Source organism: Artemia sp. Qi Xiang Cuo, chromosome 12 (genome assembly GCF_049724085.1).
Source record: "Artemia sp. Qi Xiang Cuo chromosome 12, ASM4972408v1, whole genome shotgun sequence".
Lineage (NCBI taxonomy): Eukaryota > Metazoa > Arthropoda > Branchiopoda > Anostraca > Artemiidae > Artemia > Artemia sp. Qi Xiang Cuo.
In genome coordinates this window covers 50,736,437-50,759,828 of record NC_142805.1, presented here as the reverse complement: position 1 = coordinate 50,759,828, position 23,392 = coordinate 50,736,437, and the positions used below count along the sequence as shown (strand labels likewise).

The window sequence follows — 23,392 nt, the reverse complement described above, 5'->3', positions numbered from 1 at the left end:
GCACGGGAATTTTCAACTTAATACTCTCAGCCGCCCCTCAAATATTGAAGATACACCTTTTTGACTGCATGCATATAGTATCTTGTGATTTAGTTCAACAACCCCTTTAATACTCCCTCAAAGTTTCACTTGATGGCCTTAACATTCTTGAAGACCCAGGATCAAAAATAAGCCCCCTTTCCAAATACAAAACCTGTATCTAAACAATAAGCAACTTGCATAAATTTAGAGGCCCTTGACCCAGGGGCTGTAGGGGTCACGTCATCCCCATACGTATAACTATTGGAACTTTCAGCTGTTTTGAACAAAACGAGATTTTCAAAATTTTGATTAGCTGTCTGTGGGAGTTGTGGGAATGTGGAAAGTGACTGGTTGCCCTCCCATCGTTTTAACTCTTAAAAAGAGCACTAGAACATTCAGTTTCAAATCGAATGACCCCTTTCTTAAGTTTCTCGACAACTCCTTCCATATGACATAGGCAGGAGAGAAAAAAAACAATACAACATTGCAGTCATATCGCTCCTTACTTAGGCAGCTCTATAGCGCTGCCTTTAATATGAAAAAGGTATTTACGTATTTCTTCTTTTCATATGTTTCCGCAACGAGTTAGATTCAGACATTTTACCTTGCTTAAGTAGATTCATTTTAACCCTAAGTAATTTTTAATTGACTGGTAATGAATAGTTTGTGCTAAAACAAGTTTTCAACTTTTTCCAGGGAAGGAATCTATGCGTTTCGTTTTAATTATGTTTTCAAAGTTGGACACTATCATTTATGTCGACCGTATATGTCGAATTATAATAAACTGTTAGGACAAAATTAACAGTCTTTTGACGGCTTAAAATCCGAGAACCCAGATCAAGTCCTTCCAAGTTAGATTTGAGTTGGTGTGAAAATTTAATTATCGAATATTGTACGTTATAAAAAAGATCTAGATATTCAATAAAGATATTCGATCTTTAAGTCTTTTATACTTGGTAAGAATATTATGTCACCCTTTCTTAGTCTTCATGGTTAATTTATCGGCGGTCGTCAGCAGCATTCAAGTGATACCTCACCGTTGTTGCAATTTCTATACCATTTGATAAAATGGTGTAGTAAAATGGTATGGTTATGAAACTAACACCCCTCCCCCTCAACTCTTTAGCTCTTTACGATATAATTTGAGTAGTACTTCACTGAAACACTCTAGAGTGCAGCAAATAAGGTCATATGGCAATGCTAATTGCTTTTCACAAAATTTAAACTGAAACCTTTATTACCCAAAGCAAATGCAAATAAACAAGCCCTTCAATCCTCCGGGCATTGTAGTTTCTTTTATATCGTTCTTGGTTGAAATGTTTCTATATCATGCCAAAGGCGTGACCTACTTACGAAATCCGTCCGAGGCACAATCATTGCTTTATTGCTTATTTAGTACTGACAAATCTGTCAGGCTTCTTATGGGTTACCAAAGAAACAAGGATGACTAAGAGAAGTGGTATCAAAAATTCATCCGTCCTGCTTGATAGAGATAGTCCGACCTTTCACAATGCTCAATTCTCAGTTCCTTTGAAAGTTAAGATTTCATGTTAAAATCTACTGTTTCCATAATCAAAGGGGAGCTGTCAACCCCTCGGGGGGGGGGGTAAGAAAACCCCGCCCCCACACGTACCTGATCCACCTCTTGCAAAATGTTTGAAAATGTTTGCCTAAAATTGTACTTTTAAGACTTTAGTTGCCCCATACAACACAAGTTAAAAAACCCACTGACCATTGCCCTAACCCAACTTTCTGCAAACACCAATTTGTTTTCTTGTAACAAGAGATTTTGCAAAAAAAAGCTTTTTGAACTTATAAAATGTAAAGTAGCATATATTAACACAAGCAATTTTGTTCAACATTAAAAAGAAACCTTCCAGTAACATCAGATCTTTCTTTTGTAACTACATGTTTCTTAAATAAAGTTTTTGGAAGTTAAAAATGTAAAGTGTTTATTCATTAACATTGAAAAAATGTTCTTCCACCTTGAAAAACACTTTTTGGAACCTAACTGTTTCTAGCTGATGTTATTTAACTCCAAATCAATTGAAAAATCATTTCCATTTTCTTGCTGTTCTATTCTACTCAAAACAATGAATTTTCACGTCTACTCAACGTAAATGTGTTTTCTTTTGCTTTTAAAACAACATTACCATTGAACAACCGTAACCACAGAGATATTATCACATAATTTTTATTCTTAAAGGTCAGTTTGACTAATTTCATGTCTTTTTCTATATGCATAAGGGTGCGATTAATTTATTCTAAGGCTCTATTTACTTGTTTGAGACAGCTCACAGCCTACATTTTAGGACGTTAGAGCTGTCATAAGCCATTTTTAATGTTTGAGCTAATTAATCTGCTTTATTCGAAGCGATTGGTGAAATTATAGGATATATCTTGACATTTTGATCAAATCAGATCAAATTAATTTATTTAACATAAAAAATTCGAACAAATTTACAGCAGCCATCTACAAAAACCCAAAGGTTTATTTACGATGGCTGCAAATCCATTATTAAACAGCTTTACAACTACTAAATAAAAAAAAAAAAAAAATAAAATAACATACAACTTTCTAATCTTTCTCAATTATCACTCAAAAGGTAACACTTTAATCTACTCTTGAGCTGGCTTACATTTTCAGCCTGCCTAATACTATCTGGGAGGGAATTCCACACCCCCGGTCCCGCAAAACGAGGAAGGAACGCAGTACCTTGAATACTCGAGTTCATATGCAAGGTCATGGTCATAGGTATTGGTAATGTATACATTATCATAAATAATATTATAAGCATTGAATAAAATGATAAATACTTACACAAATTATGAAAGGAAGTTTCTCACTAATTAACACACCAAGGTGATGGTCTTCAAATGAATCAACTGTGCCACCCTTTAAGTTCGACGTAAGGCAAACTTCCAGGGGAATGCGCTTTTCTTGAAGTAGGACCATTAATCGAGGATTTTGACACTTGAGAGGAGGAATGAAGGTACCGTGACCAATTCTCTCTGGCTCGAATTTGAGAACATCTTCTGTTTCATCATCATCGTGCACCTTTTGGATTGAAAATTATCATTTAGATACATGGATGAATAGTCGAACTTCATCTATTGAACCAGTTGGATTAAATCAACTGTTTCTTTCCTGTTCTTTTTATCAGAGAAAGCTAAATGCTTAAAATGATTGTTTTTTAATCAAGGCATTGAAGTGGGAATGTTTATGGGATTAGAATTTGTATTGAAACAGTTATATTACCAAGTTAATCAAAAGAGAAATCATTTTGCCTAAAAAGAAAGAATTTTTTTCGAAGAAGAGGAGGACTAATAGTAATTTATCGACGCGGTGGCTTTGTGCTAAAGTATGGTCAATTAAAGAGCTGACATCACCAGTCGAAAAAGGCATATTTAACCCTACAGAACATCCAATATCCAGTCGATATAATCAATCAGTAATATTGGTAAGAATCTTTCTCGTGTGAGTGCCTATGAGTTGAATTGGAAATTTTCATTCAAAAACATGGGTCAACATAGTCCAGTCAAACAGAGGCATTAAATCATTTTTTTCCCCTGTTGTTTTTTTTCCTCTTTTTGTTCAGGGGAAGTTAAGGTAAAAAAAAAAAAAAAATCAAGGATGGAAAGTACATAACTCTAAAAGAACGAATCATGTTTTTAGAAACTTTTTTTAGAAAACTCCTTTTTTTACTTTTTGTACTTGGAGAAACAGAGGACTAATTAAACAGTATCTAGGTGGTGGCGTTGAACTGTAATATGGTCATTCAAGAAGCTTGCATATACTATTCCACAAATCAATACTTAACTTCATACAACGTTCAATATACAATTGATAGATTGCTACAAATATTTTGTGAGTTTTAATTCTATTATGTAATGAATAATTATTTTAGTGGCTGTGAAACAGCTTATTCAGTCACAATTCATTATTATCTTTGCATTGATAAAATAATCGACGGGGTTTGTAAGGCCTTTTTTGACAAACTAACCTTAATTTATTTCCATTTTTTTTTTTTTTACTGGGAAAGAGTTAAATACATATTCATTGTTTAAAATCGTCCATGTTGCAAAAATGACATTAATATTAAACATTTGATTAAAATATGCTTATTTTAGCAATTAATAAAAAATCATATTGATCTTGGTGTTTGTAACTACAATTTGGTAGGTTAACGTTAATTACTCTTGTTGAATTTATTTAACGGAGATTACTCTACTAGTGACTCATTGAATATGTTTTTGCCACGTACTTATTAGAGGGAATGAATCTTTATACTGAAAGGAACGGTCTGAATATGAATTAGTGACTTTATGTTTATATTTCAGGTTGTAGTTCCAATTAGAACTATATAAGCTTTCAGTCGTAAGTACTTTCCTACCCCTAATAAGAAACAGAAAAATAAGTTAACTGAAACAAACTAATAGACAATTAGAATGTAGGCAAATAATAGACGAAATTACCTCTGCAGCGTGAATGGATATTTTCATTCCAACAGCCCGTGCTTCCGACAGAAGGCCAAAAAAATCTCGAGCTTTGGATCCTCTCATATTACCACTCATGTCCATACCAACTATGACGTCTTTATATTTTTTGTAATACTTGATCGCAAGGCTCGTTATTTCCTTCGCTATTTCCACACCTTTGCTTCGATCAATTGATATCAAAAGCTTCACAACTATTGAAGGCTCTTCTAATGAAAACTCTCTAAAAGAAACATTGTAGCATCAGAAATTAGCATCAATGATCGTATCCAGGCCACGACCAATTCCGAACACGACCACTTCGGACAGCGATTAAAATTAATTTTATTGCAGCAGTGGTCAGTGAGTTTACTCGGAGTTTTTTTTTCTGGTGTCTGTTAAGTAATGAAAGTGATGGAAGCACCAGAAGTGTTGTGTTACTCTATATGTGCAGGAAAAATTATGTTCTCAGTTTTTTCAGATTGGTACAAAAAAAAAAAATGCTCTCAATTCAAAACCGTCCGCATCCTTCATGTCTCATCTCACACTTTCAACAATATACTGCCAAGCAACGGTATCTTTTTTTTACTCAAGTATACTTCAATGTGAAGTTATCGTTTTAAGGTATTAGAAAGAGTGGGCTCTCATGGTATATCTATTATTTTTCTAGCAGACAAATCTCTGTTGAACCCTCTCTTCATTTGCCATCAGTGCCGATTAAGGTGTCACTCGATGATCAATTCTAGTGCCAGCTGTTTTATTTACTACTATGTCAACAACCTTATTTTTGCGCTTACAAGTTGACAAATCTAAAGTCTGCTGGCGTGTATGTCATCTCACAATCTTCTAAGCCTGTAGCGAATGTTCGTCTTCATCGAATGCCGCTGCGGCCTTTGGTGAATTTAGCACCTTGGTTACCTTTGGTAGAATTGGGCCTAAGGTACGTTCAAATACAATCGATTGGCTTGAGAGTTTATTATCATTATCAGTTACTTTGCTCTAATTTAGGACTTATCTTTTAGTTTTCTTTGGTGTTTCACAGGTTTCTCCTCATTTTTCTGAAATTCATCTATAAAATGGTTCAATTAGCACATCTAAAGATCGCTAAGTAAAACTTAGCGATCAAATTCTTTTGACAGAAATCTACCTTTAAAGCACCACATTCAATCGAAAAAATGAAACTATAAACAAACTTTTATATTCTAATAAACCTCAAACATTTTTTTTTTCGAGGGGGGGGGAATCAATTTTAAGAATCATAGATCACTGTTTAACTTAGTCTTGTGTCATTTTTATTCAATTTATGGGTGCAACTTTTCCCTCTTTCCCAATTGGGCTTTCCAAGATTTATGATAAAGCAAGAGATCTTAATATGGAAACAAATCTTCAACAGTACTCTGAATTATTCAATAGTCGTTTTACATACGCCTTTTACTTTTCTTCATAAATCTAGAGCAGAAACGCATAATTTTAAGCTAAAAATCAAATTAGGCTAAATGGTGCAGACTAATGGATATTCTGAAATTTTCGCAAAAAGAAGCCGTTCAAATTGTCGCTCTTTGCTAACCTGCGGTCGTCAAAAGCACCTTACCTTAGACCTTAGCTCTGCCTGTACCTCTAGAGGCACACAGGGCGTCCGTTAACAGCCTCCAATCATCCCGCAAATGAGCTGCGAGGTAGATGTCCTCCCACTCTGGGATTAAGGATGCATGAAGGGCTCTCCTGTCCCACCCATATGTCCTGCGAAGCGTTTTTTGGGGCCTTCCTCGTCGACGCGTGTCGTCTGGTTGCCACTGGAGAAGCATATTCGGTAGCCTCGATCCTGGCATACGGATAACATGGCCAAGATAGCGCCATCTTCGTTGCCTGACTACATCAGCGACATCAGGCTGGTTTGTGTAGTGGCGAATTTTCAATTTTGTTATCCTATCCTTCCAGTTAATGTTCAGGATACATCAAAGACAGTTGTTTTCAAATGCAGTGATTCGTTTTTTCTTTTCAGCTGTGAGTTTTAAACATTCCACCGCGTACGTCAAGATCGAAAGGACGTTGCTTTTGAAAAGGCGAAGTTTTAGCTGGAGTGAGTACTTCGCTGATCTCCAGACTGGTTGAAGTCGTTGAAATGCCGGGCTTGCCAGGACTATTCGTGTTCTCAGCTCTTTTTCGAAATCGCCACTAAACAAGACGGTGCTACCAAGATATCGAAGTCGGTGACTTGCTCTATGCTTTCAGTCCCCAACTGGATATTCATCGGTGAGTTAGTGGTTGACATCGCTTTGGTTTTGGGGACGTTGATATTTAACCCAAACTGCTCGGCTCTTTCGGCTAACTTGCATAAAAAGTCTTGAAGTTTGCTTTTGTCTTTCTCCATCAATCCAATATCGTCTGCAAAGTCGAGATCTTGGACTAGTCTGCCAGCAATTTTGATCCCGTATCCATCAATTTGCCTGAATATGTAGTCCACCATGAGCATAAAGAGGAATGGAGACAATACGCATCTTTGTTTGACACCTGTCATCACTTTGAAATATCTACAGGCCTCCCGCTAATTTTTTTGTGAAAAATATGAACTTTATGAACTTTTGACCACAAAAATATGAACTTTATGAACTTTTGACTGCGCTTTTTATGAACCTATTATGAACCTAAATTTACGATATGTGCACGTCAGAAAGTGTCCGTGGACACAAAAAGTGGCAGTTGGTGTTTTCATCACTGGTGCACATATTCTTCTTCTTCTTTTTTTCATGAGTTCAGTTAAATGCGTTTAATTTGTACAAAAGTACAAAATACAATAGCACAAAATAGTCCCCTCTACTTGTTCCTTTTGGCAAAATATGACGAAATTAAGGATGACTTTTGTTTGTCTCTGTATCAGCTCAACCTCTCTGGCTGCCTCATCTTTTTCGCACATCTTCCGGCTCAAAGCCTCGATCATACTTTGTGCGAGGATTATTTCTACAAAGTCTTTGGCATCTATGACTTTTTTCAGCTTCTCATTAGCTTCTTGAAGAAGCCTTTCTGCTACTTGTCTCTTCTCCTTTTCAACTGACTTCTTCTCAATCAAATCTTTTTCCAGGTGTTCAATGGTCTTCTTCTCAAATAACGTCCTCTTTTTTTCCTCTTCTTCTCTTCTTCTTCTTTCCTTTTGGACACCTCTCCAGCCTGTCATGATTGCTCAGCTTCCAGGTACAGTTTATAGCTCTGGCACGCATTTCGCCCCAAATTCAACAGCTCTCTGGTAATAGGGAGTTAGGGACTATCTCGGCCCTGTTCTCAAACTTCTTTAGAGCGTCAGATACTATCAGTCTAGCATTGAGCATTTTGACTCTCATCGATGATTTTTCCTTGGTAATGATCCGTCCTGACCGGGAAAAATCACGTTCAACGTCAGCGTTCCCATGCGACATGCAGAGAGCTGCTTTTACTAACTTTAAAACAAGGGGATATATTTTGTCTGTCCTTGATGGTTTTTCAGACTAAAAACCGAGTTCCATAAATGCATGTTGCATGTCCCAATGTCAGCTAGGCCTCGGTTGCTGCGCACAGTTTTAACTTTGGAATCAAATAACCTCCAAACTTTCTTGTTGACATTAGGTCCGTCACTTCCCAGCATCAAGACTTGACGGAGATCAAGGTTAGCATCCTTTAGAGCTTGTAGTAGGTGCTGGTGTAAATCTTCCACTTTTGCGTGTCCTATGAAACAGGACTGTAGGTGGCGTACAGAGACTCTTTCTTCGGTCTCCGACCAGTATCTAATCATGATATTCAACTCCTTTGCACCTTTGGCATTTGTAGTCTCAGCGTAAAGCAACGCCAAGTAAGAAGATATAATGTCGCGTAGAAAGTCCTTGCAAAAAGCATTAGTGTGAATCCATGTATAAAAAAAAAAAAAAAAAAAAAAGAATAATCAATCAACTTATGATCTTCTGCCAAGAAGTTATGTTACAGCTCATAAGCTGAAATCAATTATTTAGGAATATTACTACTAGAAAAGTCTATGAAGATAGCAAAGACTCAAGCCAGAAAAGGGAAAAGACTAAAAGATAGCTTAGTACAAGAAGATGTAGGGGCAATATAGGAACCAAGTTAGATGTAACAATGTCTTTTTGAACAGAAGAAAATGTATGTTCACAAAACATGCTGAGTGTTACAGTTTGAAACGTTTTAAATAAAACTCTTGCAGATACATTTGCTTCGCTTGTCCTTTATAAGGAAAAAGACAGCAGCTGCAAGTGCTTTCCAGCTGATGACAAGAAAAATATGAACTTTATGAACCTTTTTTTCTAAATTATGAACTATTTATGAACCTAGGTTAAAAATATGAACTTTTTTCATAATTATGAGCCCAGTGGGAGGCCTGTATCTTGTATCTCCTTAGGAGGTTATCACGCAGCATTCCGTGTCTTCGTACATTGCTATGACAAGACGAACCAGCTTTTCAGGAATACCGTAGAAGATCAGGATCATCCACAGTATTGGGCGGTCTATTGAGTCAAACGCTTTTTCAAAGTCGACGAACAATACATACAGACGTTGTCTCGACTTGTTTGATTCTTCAAGCATGGTGCGCAGTGTGAATACCAGATTGGCGCAAGATCTTTTTGGTCGGAAACCATCTTACTCCTCGCGTAAATGCGGGTCTAAGGCAGCTTGAAGTCTTGTCAGGATGATTATGCAGGAGAGTTTTCCGGGTATCGAGAGGAGGTTGATGCCTCTGTATCTCGCGACAGACTGTCGCGTCTCCATTTTTGAACAATTAATTAAAAAAAAAACTTCCGAAAAATAAGTTTTTCAAAGAAAAGTAAAGGCCATTTTAAACTTAAGCTCAGCAGATACAAATACATTTTAAAATTCAAACTCAAAACGACCAGATATTACTATTAAAGAATAAATTAAACCCAAAACGAACAGAAATTAAATAAACAATCATAGCAAAAACATACAACAAATAATAATATAAATGAATAAATAGATCTTAAAGCGAGTAATGCTTAGATTGAATATGAATATCAAGCTTAAAACGAAAAAAAAATGTTTTCGTATTGAAGTACAAACAAAACTTAAAACGAACAGAAATTAAATGAACAATCGATGCAAACAAACATACAATAGATATTAATGTAAATTAATAAATAAATCTTAAAACGAGTGAAACTTAAATTGAATTTTTATGTGAAAATTTTTATCTGATGCATTTAGGGCGTGGAGGAGGGGGGGGGGAGCTAGTTGCCCTCCGATCTATTTCGGCTCTTAAATACGGAACAAGCGCTTTCAATTTCCAATAAATTGAGCCATCTCCGAAGTTTATACGATCATCCCTTCCATAAGAACTATATATGCCCCTAGAGCATTATTCATAACGCCTGCCTCCGGGCCCTGGCAGGTTCTGTCGACACAGGAATTTTTCTTATCTGACCTTTGAACTATTTTTGATATAATGGCTGTTATAAAGATTTTATCGGATGGCTTGGGGAAAAAAGGTTGTGTGAGGGGGCTAATTGCCCTCGGATATTTTTTGACTCTTGAAAAGTGAACTATAGCTTTCCGGTTCATATCAAATGAGCCCTCTCCGAAGCTAATCCAATCGTCTCTTTCATAAGAACCATACACACCCCCAGGACAATACTCACAATGCCTATCTCCCAGGATCTGGGGGGCGTTTTTGTTATCTAATTTTTGAACAATTTCCAAAACACTGGCTATCTCAAAATTTGTAGCGGACGAGATTGGGAAAAAAAGAGCGTGGGGGGCTAGTTTAACTCTCTTGACTCTTAGAAAGTGAACTATAACTTTCAATTTCCAATCAAATGAGCCCTCTATGAAGTTTACACGAGCATCCCTTTTATAACAACCATAGATGCCCTTAAGGCATAACTTAAAACGCCTTCCACTGTGTCCTGTGGGTTGATATGGACACTAGATTTTTTTTTATCTGACTTTTGAACGATTATTAAAAAAATATCTATGTCAACATTTTCATCAGATGGATTTTGAAAAAGAAGGCGTGGGGGGGTGCTATCTGCCCTCGGATCTCTTTTGACTCTAAAAAACTTAACTAAAGCTTTCAATTTCCAATCAAATGAGCCATCTCTGAATTTTTTACGAGCACCCCTTCAATAAGAACCATATATTCCCCCAGGGCATAACTTAAAACACCTGCCCTCGGGCCCTGGGGGGCTGTGTTGACCCCTGAGTTTTCGTTATATGCTCTTTAAACTATTGTAAAAAAGCTATCTCAAAGTTCTTATCGAATGGGTTTGCGAAAAAAGGGCGTGGGGGGGGGGGGGTAGGTGCCCTCCCATCTCTTTTGACTCTTAAAAAGTGAACTAGAACTTTCAGTTTCCAATAAAATGAGCCCTCTCTGAAGCTTAGACGAAAAGCCCTTCCATTAGGACCTTACATGCCCCCAGGCAAATACTTATCGTGCCCGTTCTCGGGCCCTGGTGGAGTGTCTTGAGACCGGAGGTATTGTTACATAATCTTCGAACTATATTTAACAAAACAGCTATTAAAATTTTTATTGGATGCATTTGGAAAAAAAGGGTTTGCAGGAGGGGGGGGGGGGGAGGTCGTTACCCTCCAATATCTTTTGACGCTTAATAAGTGAACTAGAACTATCAAGTTCCAATCAAATTAGCCCTCTCTGAAGTTTATACGAGCATTCCCTCCATAAGAACCATATATGCCCCCAGGGCATAACTTATAATTCTTGCCCCTGAACTGTGGGGGGAGTGTCCTGCTCAAACATATTATTTCCAGAACTTTCAACCAGGATGAGAAAAATTGCTATATAAAATTTCGATTAAGCACGTTTTGGGGAATGTTGGGCGTGTAAAGAGTGCGAGTGGCAGTAGAATCACATTCGACTATTACAAAAAGAACTACCTATTTAAAAAAAGGAACTTTCAAATTAAATGAACCCTTTCTGAAGTTTTTACGACATCTTGTCTATACAAAACCTTTTATTTCCCCACGACATAACTTACAACCCTTGCCCAGAGGGCTGTGGGGGAGTTGTCATCTTCAAAGGCCTAATTTCCAGAACTTAAAACTACGTTTAATAAAATGCCTGTCTCAAAATTTTGATTGGATGCGTTTGGGGGGTTAGTTGCCTTCCAATCACTTTCGACTATTAAAAAGGGCACTAGCCCTTTGAATTTCCAATCGAATGAGCCTTTTTTGAAGTTTCTACGACAACACCTTCTATAAAAACCTTATATGCCCCCAGGGTATAACTTAAAACCCTTGCCTTGAGGGTTGTGGGGGAGTGTCCTCCTCAAAAATATATTTTCTATCTGGAAATCAACTGCGCTGAACAAAATGGCTATCTCAAAATTTTGATTGGATATGTTTGGGAGAATGATGGGCGTGGGCGGGGGGCTAGTTGCCCCTCCAATCACTTTCGACTATTAAAAAGAACACTTTCCCTTTGAATGTCGAATTAACCGAGTCGGTTATGATGTTTCTATTACGAGAACTTCAATAAAAACCTTGTATGACCCCAGGGTAATACTTAAAACAATTGCCATTTTGGTATGGGCTAAGTGTCCTTCACAAAAACGCAGTTTATCTTTAGGAGTAAACTACTGTCATAAAAATTGACATTTCGATATTTCGATTTGACGTCTTTTGGGAAATGATGGCCGTAGGGGGGGGATAGTTTCCCTCCAATCACTTCAACTATTAAAAAGGGCACTAGCCCTTTGAATTTCCAATGGAATGAGATTTTTTTGAAGTTTCTACGACAACGACTTCTATAAAAACCTTATATACCCCCAGGGCATAACTTAAAACCCTTGCCCTGAGGGTTGTGGGGGAGTGTCCTCCTCAAAAATATACTTTCTATCTGGAAATCAACTACACTGAACAAAATGGCTATCTCAAAATTTTGATTGGATGTGTTTGGGGGAATGATGGGCGTGGAGTGGGGGCTAGTTGCCCTCAAATCCCTTTTGACCCTTAAAAATGGCACTAGAACTCTCGATTTCCATTCGAATGAGCCCCTTTGAAGTTTCTACGACGACCCCTTCCATATGAAGTGCCTCTGGGAAAAAAAATAATAATAATAAAACATTGGAGCCGTATTGCGTTTACTATAGGCAACGCTATAGCGTTGCCTCTGATTTAATAATGGTTCCTGCTCTCCAGTCTTTGGGGACTTTTTCTTTTTCCCAGAGGAGAGAAAAGAAGACTAGCCACACCGAAAGGAACCTGCGGATCATTGACTTGACCATTTCTCCAGATATACGGTCACTCCCCGGAGATTTTCCATTCTTCAGCTTATTCGAGGCTGAAAGGATCTCATTCGCCGTTGGCTCGTCTTCATTAATGAGGAGATCCAAAAATGTGCTGTCCAGAATATCTGGTTGAACAGAAGGGGACGGGCGGTTGAGTAGGCTTTTGAAGTAATCCACCCATCTATTTTTCCGGTCATCTGGATCGGTTAGTAGTCTTCCGTTTTCTCTTTTACTGGTCCATCTTGTACGTTGGTCTTCCCAACGATTTCTTTAGTTAGGCGGTACACAGCTCTCGTGTCACCACGTCGGGCTGCTTCTTCTGTCATTCTTGCTTTCTCATTGAGGTGCTGTCACTTGTCTGATCTAGCACTTTTCTTCACTTCTCTGTCCACTTCTTTATACGCTATGTCTTTCATGACATCAGCAGAGGGATCATTACTGAGCGTGCTTTGTTTTATTTTCTTGCGATCTTCGATCAGGTCCCATGTCTTCTGGGATATCCACCGTTCCTTTATTGAATTTTTAAAGCCAAGAACTTCTTCAGCAGTTTCTGTGCAGTTCTGTTGTATAGCCGTCCAAGCTTTTTCCACGTCTTGTGGTGTATCAGCAAGTGCCTCGAGTCTGTTCAAGAGTTTACTGCTGAATTGTCTCCTAACCTCCTTGTCTATGAGCTTCTCCCCGTCGAAATTTCTTGGTAATTTTGTTGGTTGTCGAGATCTGTTGGAGCGGAGTTTCAACTTGAGTGTTGCTACAAGAAGTTCATGGTCCGACCCGACGTCCGTACTTCTGTGACGTCTTTCAGACTAGTTCTCCACCTTCGTCGGATCAGAAAGTGGTCAATCTGATTTTTGGCAGTTTTGTCTGGGGACGTCCATGTATACTTATGGATATCTTTGTGCTCGAGTAATGTACCTCCTATCAACAGGTCGTTGGACATGGCAAGGCTGACTAGCCTTGCACCATTTTCGTTGATAGTTCCAAGCCCGTGATGTCCCAACATATCCGAGCAATAAGATCTGTCCTGACCAACTTTCACATTTAGGTCACCTGCCAAGCCAGCGACGTCACGGAGAGGGATGGAGTCTAGGACGGACTGGAGGGTTTCATAAAAATCGTCTTTCGAGGCTTCATAACAAATCAAATTTTATTTGCCCATTTTGTCAACATTGTTGTCAACGACACTGGAAAAAAAAACCTCCATTGTATCACCATTAATAGGGTTACCACATGAGAAAAAATCGTTAAGCAAATCGTCTTAAATTCACTAGATAAGATAATGCTTTATTGGGAAATAGACATCACAATCTGTAATAAGTTGAATATATATATGCATGTATAATCGACCTATTTTGGCTGTTTTCATAAAAATTTTTAGTTTCCATCAAGCTATCAGCAAAGAAGAGAACAGATACCAGAATTCTGTCATAAAAAATGGAACATAAATGTCAGCATGCTGTCTAGACAAATTGAACGCGTGTGCTATTGGAATGAATACAAACCAAATGAACGACTCCAGTATAGTGTCGACAGAACTCACAAGTCAAATGATGCTCTACCTGTCAACTGTATGCAGTCTTTGACAGCGACAAAATATTTATTCCCTAACTAGAAAACACTTGACGTTTTCTAATGCCTGATTAACCTCTTTTTGCTTGGGAAAAAACGGAACATGTCTTACCTTATGGCGGAAACAATTGCTTCGATATATTGATCCATGGTCATGTAGTCATTTGATCTGGGTGTGCTTCGTAGCTCAAGGTATTTTGTGTTTTCTTGTGCGAAGTCCTTAATAACAGCTTTGGTTGCAAACTTAATTAGTTCTGGGCGATCCGTAACTTCGTGGATGAGTTTAAATATCATAAAGCAGCTATAAGGATGAAAGTGTTAGGAAAATATATCCTATTTAAATATCATATTGCAACTATAAGAATATCAGTGTTACAAAATATATCCTAACCATTTTAAAGTTACTATGTACCGCCAGATCAATTGACAACATATTACCTGATAAGGTGCCTGATGTGGCAAATATTAGCCCATTGGGACTCACCCTGTGGCATGCAAACAACCCTCTTGGATTACGATTATGATCCAAAAAGTATTTACAAGGAGTTAGTATATTTTCATAAATCAAAAATTAATAACGACCTCTTTGCAAATATATCATAGAGGAAATGAGTATAAATATTTATGCTATTTTCTAAATGCAAATAAACTGAACCAAAAAATTAAAATAATTGCTTGAAAATCGTTGCTGGCGTCAGAGTTGGACCCAAGATTCCCTGGTGACCAGCCGATGTTACCAACCGTGGACCAACATGCACATCCAGTGATCTTTTCAGAGCTTTTTATGGTAAACTTTACCAGTCAATAAAAATCAAATAACTTGAGTTTGAAAGGCTCTCAGTTTTGATGATAAAATTAGTTGTGATACATATCTTCTCGGAAAATTACTTTATTTTGCGAAAATATTTATACTATTACTCCTGGCTTTTGTTTTGCAGCAACGCATCCTTTACTACTACTTAGGTCCTCCCACGCCGGCTGGCGCATAAGGCGACAACAGTGCCTCTCTGCGACGACCTCTCTTGTGCTTTGATCAAAGTTGTTTGAGCGACGATCTCAACAGCGCAGCATCCTTCTTAAGGCATTTTCTTAGGATTGCCTTCTGTCGCCCGCGTTTTCTAATACCGGGAGGAACCCAACACCACACATCATGGGGTAAAAATATAACGGATCTTTTAACAATATAATTTGGTACTCGTGTTATTTTGGCTTGAGAAGGCCTATTCTAGCAAAAGTTTAAAATTTTGTGTTTTGAAACAAGGCTGTTTACACGAGAGGGTGTACTTTGGTGACAACAATACATAGATTATACTAGAGAGAAAACAAAAAAAGAGAAATCATCATCATTTTATATATAACCCATCACAAAAACTGGGCAGAGCCCAGGAAAAGACAGAGTAAAAATCAAGAAAAACAAAAAAGAAAAAAAAGAAATAAAAACACACTTCGACAACTAAAAACATGGGATAAACAGAAATGACCAAAGATGGGAAGACTTCTGGCATTCAGTAGAGAAATAACAAATACACTACTCAATAAACCCAGCTGGGTTTACCAATTGATACTTTTTTTACAGAAAAGAGTTACTTGTCCAAGTTGGAAGTTCAATTAAATACTTTTCAAATTTAAAATAAAGACGATGAACTTGCTTTCTCTTCCCACAATTAAAAAAAGACCAAACAGGAGCAGGGGCAAGTAAGTGAGGAACTGTTAGGCTATTATATAACTGAGAACGGTGAACTCTACTCAAATACGACACGTTTGAAGCCAGGGAGGCATACGCAGCCCGGATCTAACACACAATTATTCAGCACAATTTTTCATTGCCAGGTTTACAGTTTCTTTCAGGTTTGCTCCAATTGGCATGCCCAGGTAAATAAGGCTGCTAGCTAAAGGAACCTCAGAGCCGGATAGACTTATGGAATTTCTATACCCTTTATAGTTGAATGGTAGAACAACTGTTTTATCAGTATTAAAGCTCAAACCAATGTGTTCATACTCTTATCGGAGAAGCTCAAAAGTTGAAGAACATCCTTGGAATGTGAAGGAAAGGTTCAGTAAGTCATTCGCAAGCGCAACTAACGAAAGATCAACTCCTTTGAAGATAAATGTACAGTTCAACTTATCCTGAGCACCGGTAACACAATTATTAAACAAAACTGGAGAAGTCAGAGCTCCTTGGCGTACACCTTTCAGAATTGGAAATAGTTGACTACAATCTTTAATTTCAACCTTCAGATTTCTATACATGTATCTTAAACAAGTAAATACCACAGCATCAGTACCTTTCAACTGCAGCATCAGTACCGCAGCATCAGGGCTTCAAGCAAAACCTGCGAAAATATACAATAGTCAAAAGCTCTTGCAACATCAAGTGCACACAAGACTAAGAAATCACCCCTTTCTTCAATATCCTTCAGCACATTTATAAGCAGAAAGAGAGCGTGCTCTCTACCTAAGCCTCGCTGGTAAATAGAAATGTAAAACGATTGGGACCTCCTCCAATGAAACAACAATAACAGAGCAAAGAACCGCCTTTATCCAGTATATGAAACTAACATCCCTTCAACTATTTATCTCTTTACAGTGAAGTTTGACTAGTACTTCACTGTAACACTCTAGAGTACAGCAAATAAGGTCAGATGGCAATGCTGATTGCCTTCCATAGCATTTAAACTGAAACCTTTATTATTTATTTCCCTCAAAATTGAGAAGTATATAAAATACACAAATGAAATTACAAAAGAAAAATGAAATTCTTCAACAAAACATCGATGTTAAATGGGCTTAATAATATAACTGAACAAAATACATAAAAAAAGTATTTAAATTCTAGAGGAAAAAGGGGGAAAAGGTTAAGCATAGAGAGAAACTTTTCAGACCTATGGTAAAAATTATGCCCCTAAACCCTAGCTAATTCCAACGACTCTTTAATTTTAAATTTCAAAACTAATTCAGTGTTACTAACACAAATTGGAAAACCAAGTAAAAATTTACAGTATTTAAAATAGCAAACGCAAATTGAAGAAAAATCGCAGATCTTGAAATCTCGAAAAAGAAGGGTAGGATAGAGAAGACGCGGGAGAGCAACTATCCCCTTATATTGAAAATATAAGGGGATAAAACTCCACCTTATCTAACTTCATGACCAACAGAAACTGGATTAAAAAAAGAATCAGAAGCAGCAATTTTTATTCTAAGCCCCTATAGAGATAGAGACAAAGTCCGACCTATCACAATGCTCCAATTCCCAGTTCCCTTGAAAACTAAGATTCCCCGTGAAAAACCACCGTTTCCACAATCAGGGGGTAGCTTTCAACCCGTCAGGGGATAAAATATTTCCACCCCTACACGTATCTGAAGCACCTCTCGGAAAATGTTTGAAAATATTGGCCTAAAATTGCACTTTTAAGACTTTAGTTGCCCCATACAACACAAGTTAAAAGACCCACTGACCTCTGCCCTAACTCAACTTTCTACAAACACAAATTTGTTTTCTTGTAACAAGAAATTTTGTACAGAAGCTTGTTGAAATTACAAAATGTAAAGTACTATATATTAACACTGAAGCAATTTTGTTCTACGTTAAAACCAAAACTTCCAGTAACCAAGATTTTTTTTGTAACTACATTTCTCTTAAATAAAATTTTTGGAAGTTTAACATGTAAAGTGTTTATACATTAACTTTGAAAAAATGCTGATTAGACCAGCTGAACCCCCCCCCCCCTAAAATTCAGCTTATGGGCGCCAATGCTTCCACCTTGAAAAAACTTTTTGGAACCTAATAGTTTCATGCTGATATTATTTTAACTTCTAGTCAAATGAAAAATCCATTCCAGTTTCTTGTTCTATTGTACTCAAAACATAGGTTTTCACATCTATTCAATGTAAAATAATACCAAATTATTTTAGTAAATAATAACCATAACCAAAGAGACATTAACATATAATTTTTTTTGAAGGTCAGTTTGACCAATTTCATGTCTTTTCTTTCTATATGCATAAGGGTGCGATTAATATATTCTTAGGCTATATTTTCTTGTCTGGGACAGCTCACGGCCAACATTTTAGCATATTAGAGCTGTCATATGTCATTTTAATGTTTGAGGTAATTAATCTGTTTTATTTGAAGCGATTGGTGAAATTATAGAATATATATTGAAACTTTGGGTAGCTTGTAGTATTTGTTCGAATAGACTAACACTAACATAGATACCTTTGGCTAATTTGAATCACTCAAAGGACCTTTTATTCCAGTTTTAATGGTTACTTTACACAAATCTTCAAAAAAGCAGCCAGTCTCCAAAACAGTCTCTGTATGTAAGAAAAACAATTTAATATCATCCTCTCTGTTGTAAAACAAACTTCTTCTTGGGATTATAAAACTGAAGTTAACAGTGATCCTAGTATTGGATTACAAATATTCTTTAACTGTCACTATGAGATCTGTACAATATATTATGACACTTTTCATATCCTTATAACTCAGATAAGCCAGATTTGAAGACGGAAAAATAAACAATGACAATCAAATTGATTAGAACCTCCTTGAGTACACAAAAATCCAAAGGAGAAATACAACCGATGGAAAAAAAAGAAAAGAAAAGAAAAAATTTCCTTAAAAATACTTATCATCTCAATTCAACAGCTCTTGTGTTTCATGACTTGTTCTCAAATAATTGGCACAAAACGCTTAATTTTAGCGTTAGGAGCAAGAGATGAGGAAGGGGTAGTCCCCTTTCGTACAAAAAACTTTCCATTCGTTTTAAGTTTCTAATGTTGCTCCTCTTTTTCACTTGGAAAAGATCATTTCTGACCATTTTCCAAATCATACCAGGAAATCCCCCCCCCCTACCTGTGTAAAATCCTTCCGGAAACTTTTCTTCCATAGAACAGGGGGAACCCGGCGATAATTTTCTGCGGGGAGATGGATAAAGTGACTGAGGGATGGTAGTGCTGATTAAAAAGGATAAATCAAATTTTTAGAATATAAGGTACATTCTTTATTGAGACAACACTGTAAATGTGTAATTATAAAATAAAATCAAGCCACCTTTTTTGTTGTGGGCTAGTTTATACAAAACGTCTTTTACATTGCCTGGAGCATCCCTGTGTATGGATAATAAGGCCAATCCATTAAGCAGTTCCTGACCTGAGGCATTCCTGGCATAGGATTTCACTCTTCTAAGGGTAGACAAAGAACGCTTGCATTGAGCCGTAGTAACGGGAATCCTTGCACCAATCTTCAGAAACTGATGTAGAGTGGGGAAAATGTTCTTTTCACATTCTTTTAAGCACGTTATGAAATATTTTGGTGTCACGTTTCCCTACTGTATCCATATTCTCCTCTATAAAGCTAACTCAGCTTCCAAGCTTCCCCTATAGCTATCTGCATTAAGATCCCAAAAATTAGTCAGAGTATCTTATACATTCTTTGTTTTTTATTCGTCAAGGGCAATACAGTGCTGAGGAAGTAGGTATTGCAGTGACTCCAGCAACTTTCTGGGACTAAGAAATCTCCGATGCAGCTGCTGCAGAAAGTAGTTCATAAATGGGATAAACACTGAAAGTAGGTAATACTTTTCAGGGTCCTCTTTTGCTGTTCCGTAATTATCCCTATACGTTTGCTTTGGAGCTCATCTGGGCACTCTAATGCTGATTTCAGCATCTTGACACAGTTCAGTTACTTCAGTAAAAAGTGGATCAAACGTAGCTTCACTGCTTTCACTCATGAAACTAACTTCGCTCTTAAGATCGTCAGCGTGTTTGAGAAAGTATACGAGATCTATAGTTTCTGACTGCAAAGATATCGACAAATTGTGAGACAGACTAAAAACTTTACTGACATTAACCATAGCTGCAAGTAGCTGCAACAGAACTGCATCTCTCAATAGCAGATAGCAAAGAATAAACCATGCTTGAAGATTCAGAATCTGAACCAGGATGTTCTTGAATTTCCCCCATAGCCTTACAGATAATAATGAACATCTCTAGCGAAATGATTACTTCGTTTCTAGTTTCACAAAATTTGTTCAATCTTGCTGTTTTTGACCCTGGGATAGGACTACTTTCTTGAACAGTTTGTTCAAAAATTGCAAAGCGTTAGGTGAGATTCTAAAGAAATTAATGACTTCTTTCAAAGTTCCTAGACAATTTCTTATAACAGGTATACTGTACACATAACACAGGGCTATATTTAAGGGGTGACTTGGACAGTGAACATAGACGACATGGGGGAAAACATTCACGGACTATATCAGCACAACCTTGAAACTGGCCGCTCGTAGATGAAGCTCCATCACTGCCTTACCCCCATAAGTATTTTAAATATATTTTTATTTTACCAAAGGTTTGTATCAACCAACTAAGATCTGCTATCAACCAACTGTTCCTTTTGAAAAAATCTATAACTGCTGATTTCCATTTTGACATGATGAACGATTAATTAACAAACAGGGGTGTAGAGAATATATAAACACTGAAAAAGCAAGCACGTGTAATTTAAATGAAGTTCAACGATCTTAGGAGTCAGAGGTTATAACTGTACATGGCTTATTTGGCGGCAGCCTGGCTTTGTTTCCAACAGCATTGTCATAAAACAAATATTAGCGAGTGGAGATCATCACACTTTACCTACTTGTTGTGCATACGTTACTTTATATCAATTGGATTAAAACCCATAATGAATTTGGTTAGTTTTTAAGACAGTTTCACTTTAAGTTTTATTTTATAAAAATAATAAATAATTCATTTTTTATCCTTGTCACAATAAGAATTGCGGTGTACATTATCCTTTCATATTAGTCAAGATCTATAAGAATGTACAAATTTGCCGCATTTCGGAGGGGACGGGTATGTGTTCATGTTATCCCCCTCCCCTGGGTTCACCCCTGCCACAGAAAATTCTCCCGTTAGGAAATCTCCCCTGCAGCAAATTCCTCCCAATAAATTTCCACTTATTTTCCACTAACAAATATTATATGTAAACAATGGGCAAACTGTGTAACTTACAGCTTTTTCCTCAGGGGCTGTAGGGAGTCATATTATCCCCAGATACATAGTTATTGGACTTCTCAACTACGCATAACGGGAAATGGCTATCTCAAAATTTTGATCAGATATCATTGGAGAAAAAAGGGCACGGGGGGGGGGAAATAGTTGACCTCAAATCTTTTTAGTCACTTAGTACAAAATTCCACATTTTTGTAGATAGGAGCATGAAACCTCTACTGTGGTGTTCTCTGATATGTTGAATCTGATGGTCTGATTTTTATTAAGATCACTTGACTTTTTGGGGGTGTTTTCCCCCTTTATAGAAAATTTGTCAATTTTTTCAGGCTTGTGGATTTTTAAAAACAACACTAAACTTAATGAATTTATAAATTTGAAATCAGCATAAAAAACCAATTCTTTTGATGCATTAATTGTTATTGAAATTCTTTTTTTAGTAGAAAATTGGTTACTTTTGGGCTGAACTGCTCCTTTGATAAACTGTAATCAAAATTCTGTGTTTTAACAGTTCTATCCTAAACTCTCTTAAATGTTGGGAGAATTGCCACCTTCCTTGTTTAATTTCGTATGACAATGTTTTGAGAATGATAAAAATAACAGAAAATGAGCATATCTTAAAGTATTTCTTAGGAGGGGGTGGTTTGAAATGTCAGAAACAAGTGTTCAAGTAATAATTTTCATGTTTTCAAGGGGATTAAAAACTTACAATTTCTATTCAAATCTCGTTACCAGGCCTCCCGCTAGATTTTTTGTGAAAAATATGAACTTTATGAACTTTTAATCATAAAAATTTGAACTTTATGAACTTTTGATTGTACTTTTTATGAATCTATTATGGACCTAAATTTACAATATGTGCACCTCAGAAACTGTCCGTGGACACAAAAAAGTGGCATTTGGTGTTTTCATTACTGGTGCACATATTCTTCTTGTTTTTTTTTTCATGAGTTGAGTTAAATGCGTTTAATTTGTATAAAAGTAAAAAATACAATAGTACAAAATAGTCCACTCTACTTGTTCCTTTTTTTGGCAAAATATGACGAAACTAAGGACGACTTTCGTTTGTTTACCCTGCTTTGTATCCACTCAACCTCTCTGGCTGTCTCATCTTCTTCGCGCATCTTCTGGCTCAAAGCCTCAATCATACATTGTGCAAGGCGTATTTCTACGAAGTTTTTGGTATCCATGGTTTTTTTCAGCTTCTCATTAGCTTCTTGAAAAAGCCTTTCTGCTACTTGTCTCTTCTTCTTTTCAACTGACTTCTTCTTAATCAAATCCTTTTCCATGTGTTCAATGGTCATCTTCTCAGATAACATCCTCTTTTTTTTCTCATCTTCTTCTTTCCTTTTGGGCTCCTCTTCAGCCTGTCTAGATCACTCAGCTTCAAGGTACAGTTTATAGCTCTGGCACACATTTCGCCTCAAATTCAACAGCTCTCTGGTAAAAGGGACTATCTTGGGCCTGTTCTCAAACTTCTTTAGAGCGTCAGAGACTATCAGTTTAGCATTGAGCATTTTGACTTTCATTGATGATTTTTCCTCGGTCATGATCCGTCCTGATCGGAAAAAATCACGTTCAACGTCAGCGTCACCATGCGACATTCAGAGAGCTGCTTTTACTATCTTTGAAACAAGGGGAAATTTTGTCTGTTCTTGATGATTTTTCAGACTAAAAACCGAGTTCCATGAGACATCAATCCTTGCTGAAGTCACGTTCTTAGGCAAACTCGGTTCCAGCTGGAGCCAGTTCCATTCGTCAATAGCAGCTTCAGTATTCACACGGAAAGCCATAAATTGAACGATTTTCACCAAGTGGCTTGATCTTGTCTCAGGATTCGAATTATCCAACCGCAAGCACCAGAAATGCTGAAGGGCACTTTGCCCTAGTGATTTCTCTTCAATATGACGGCAAGCGGCCAGGTAAGCAGTTCTGGCACTACTCCTGAAGTTCAGAGCATCAACTTTTTGTACCTTCGACAGGCATTCTTCCACACCTTTACCGCATGCTACTTTATCGGATGAAAGAAAATCCCCGCTTGAATGGGAGAGTTCAAAAAAAGTTTTTTTTTCCCTTCTGAA

The 23,392-nt window shown here is 37.1% G+C and overlaps 1 protein-coding gene across 1 annotated transcript in view; it reads right to left on the bottom strand.

Annotated features, from left to right (window-relative positions):
• LOC148946235 (N6-Methyl-AMP deaminase-like) overlaps nt 1–23,392 on the bottom strand; it is a 37,804-nt gene that overhangs the window by 5,582 nt on the left and 8,830 nt on the right. The window contains exons 3-5 of the mRNA XM_089097881.1: nt 14,416–14,604; nt 4,498–4,741; nt 2,843–3,079 (exon numbers count right to left, since the gene is read on the bottom strand). Of these exons, the coding sequence (XP_088954007.1) occupies nt 2,843–3,079; nt 4,498–4,741; nt 14,416–14,604 (670 nt within the window). The remainder of the gene's footprint in view (nt 1–2,842; nt 3,080–4,497; nt 4,742–14,415; nt 14,605–23,392) is intronic.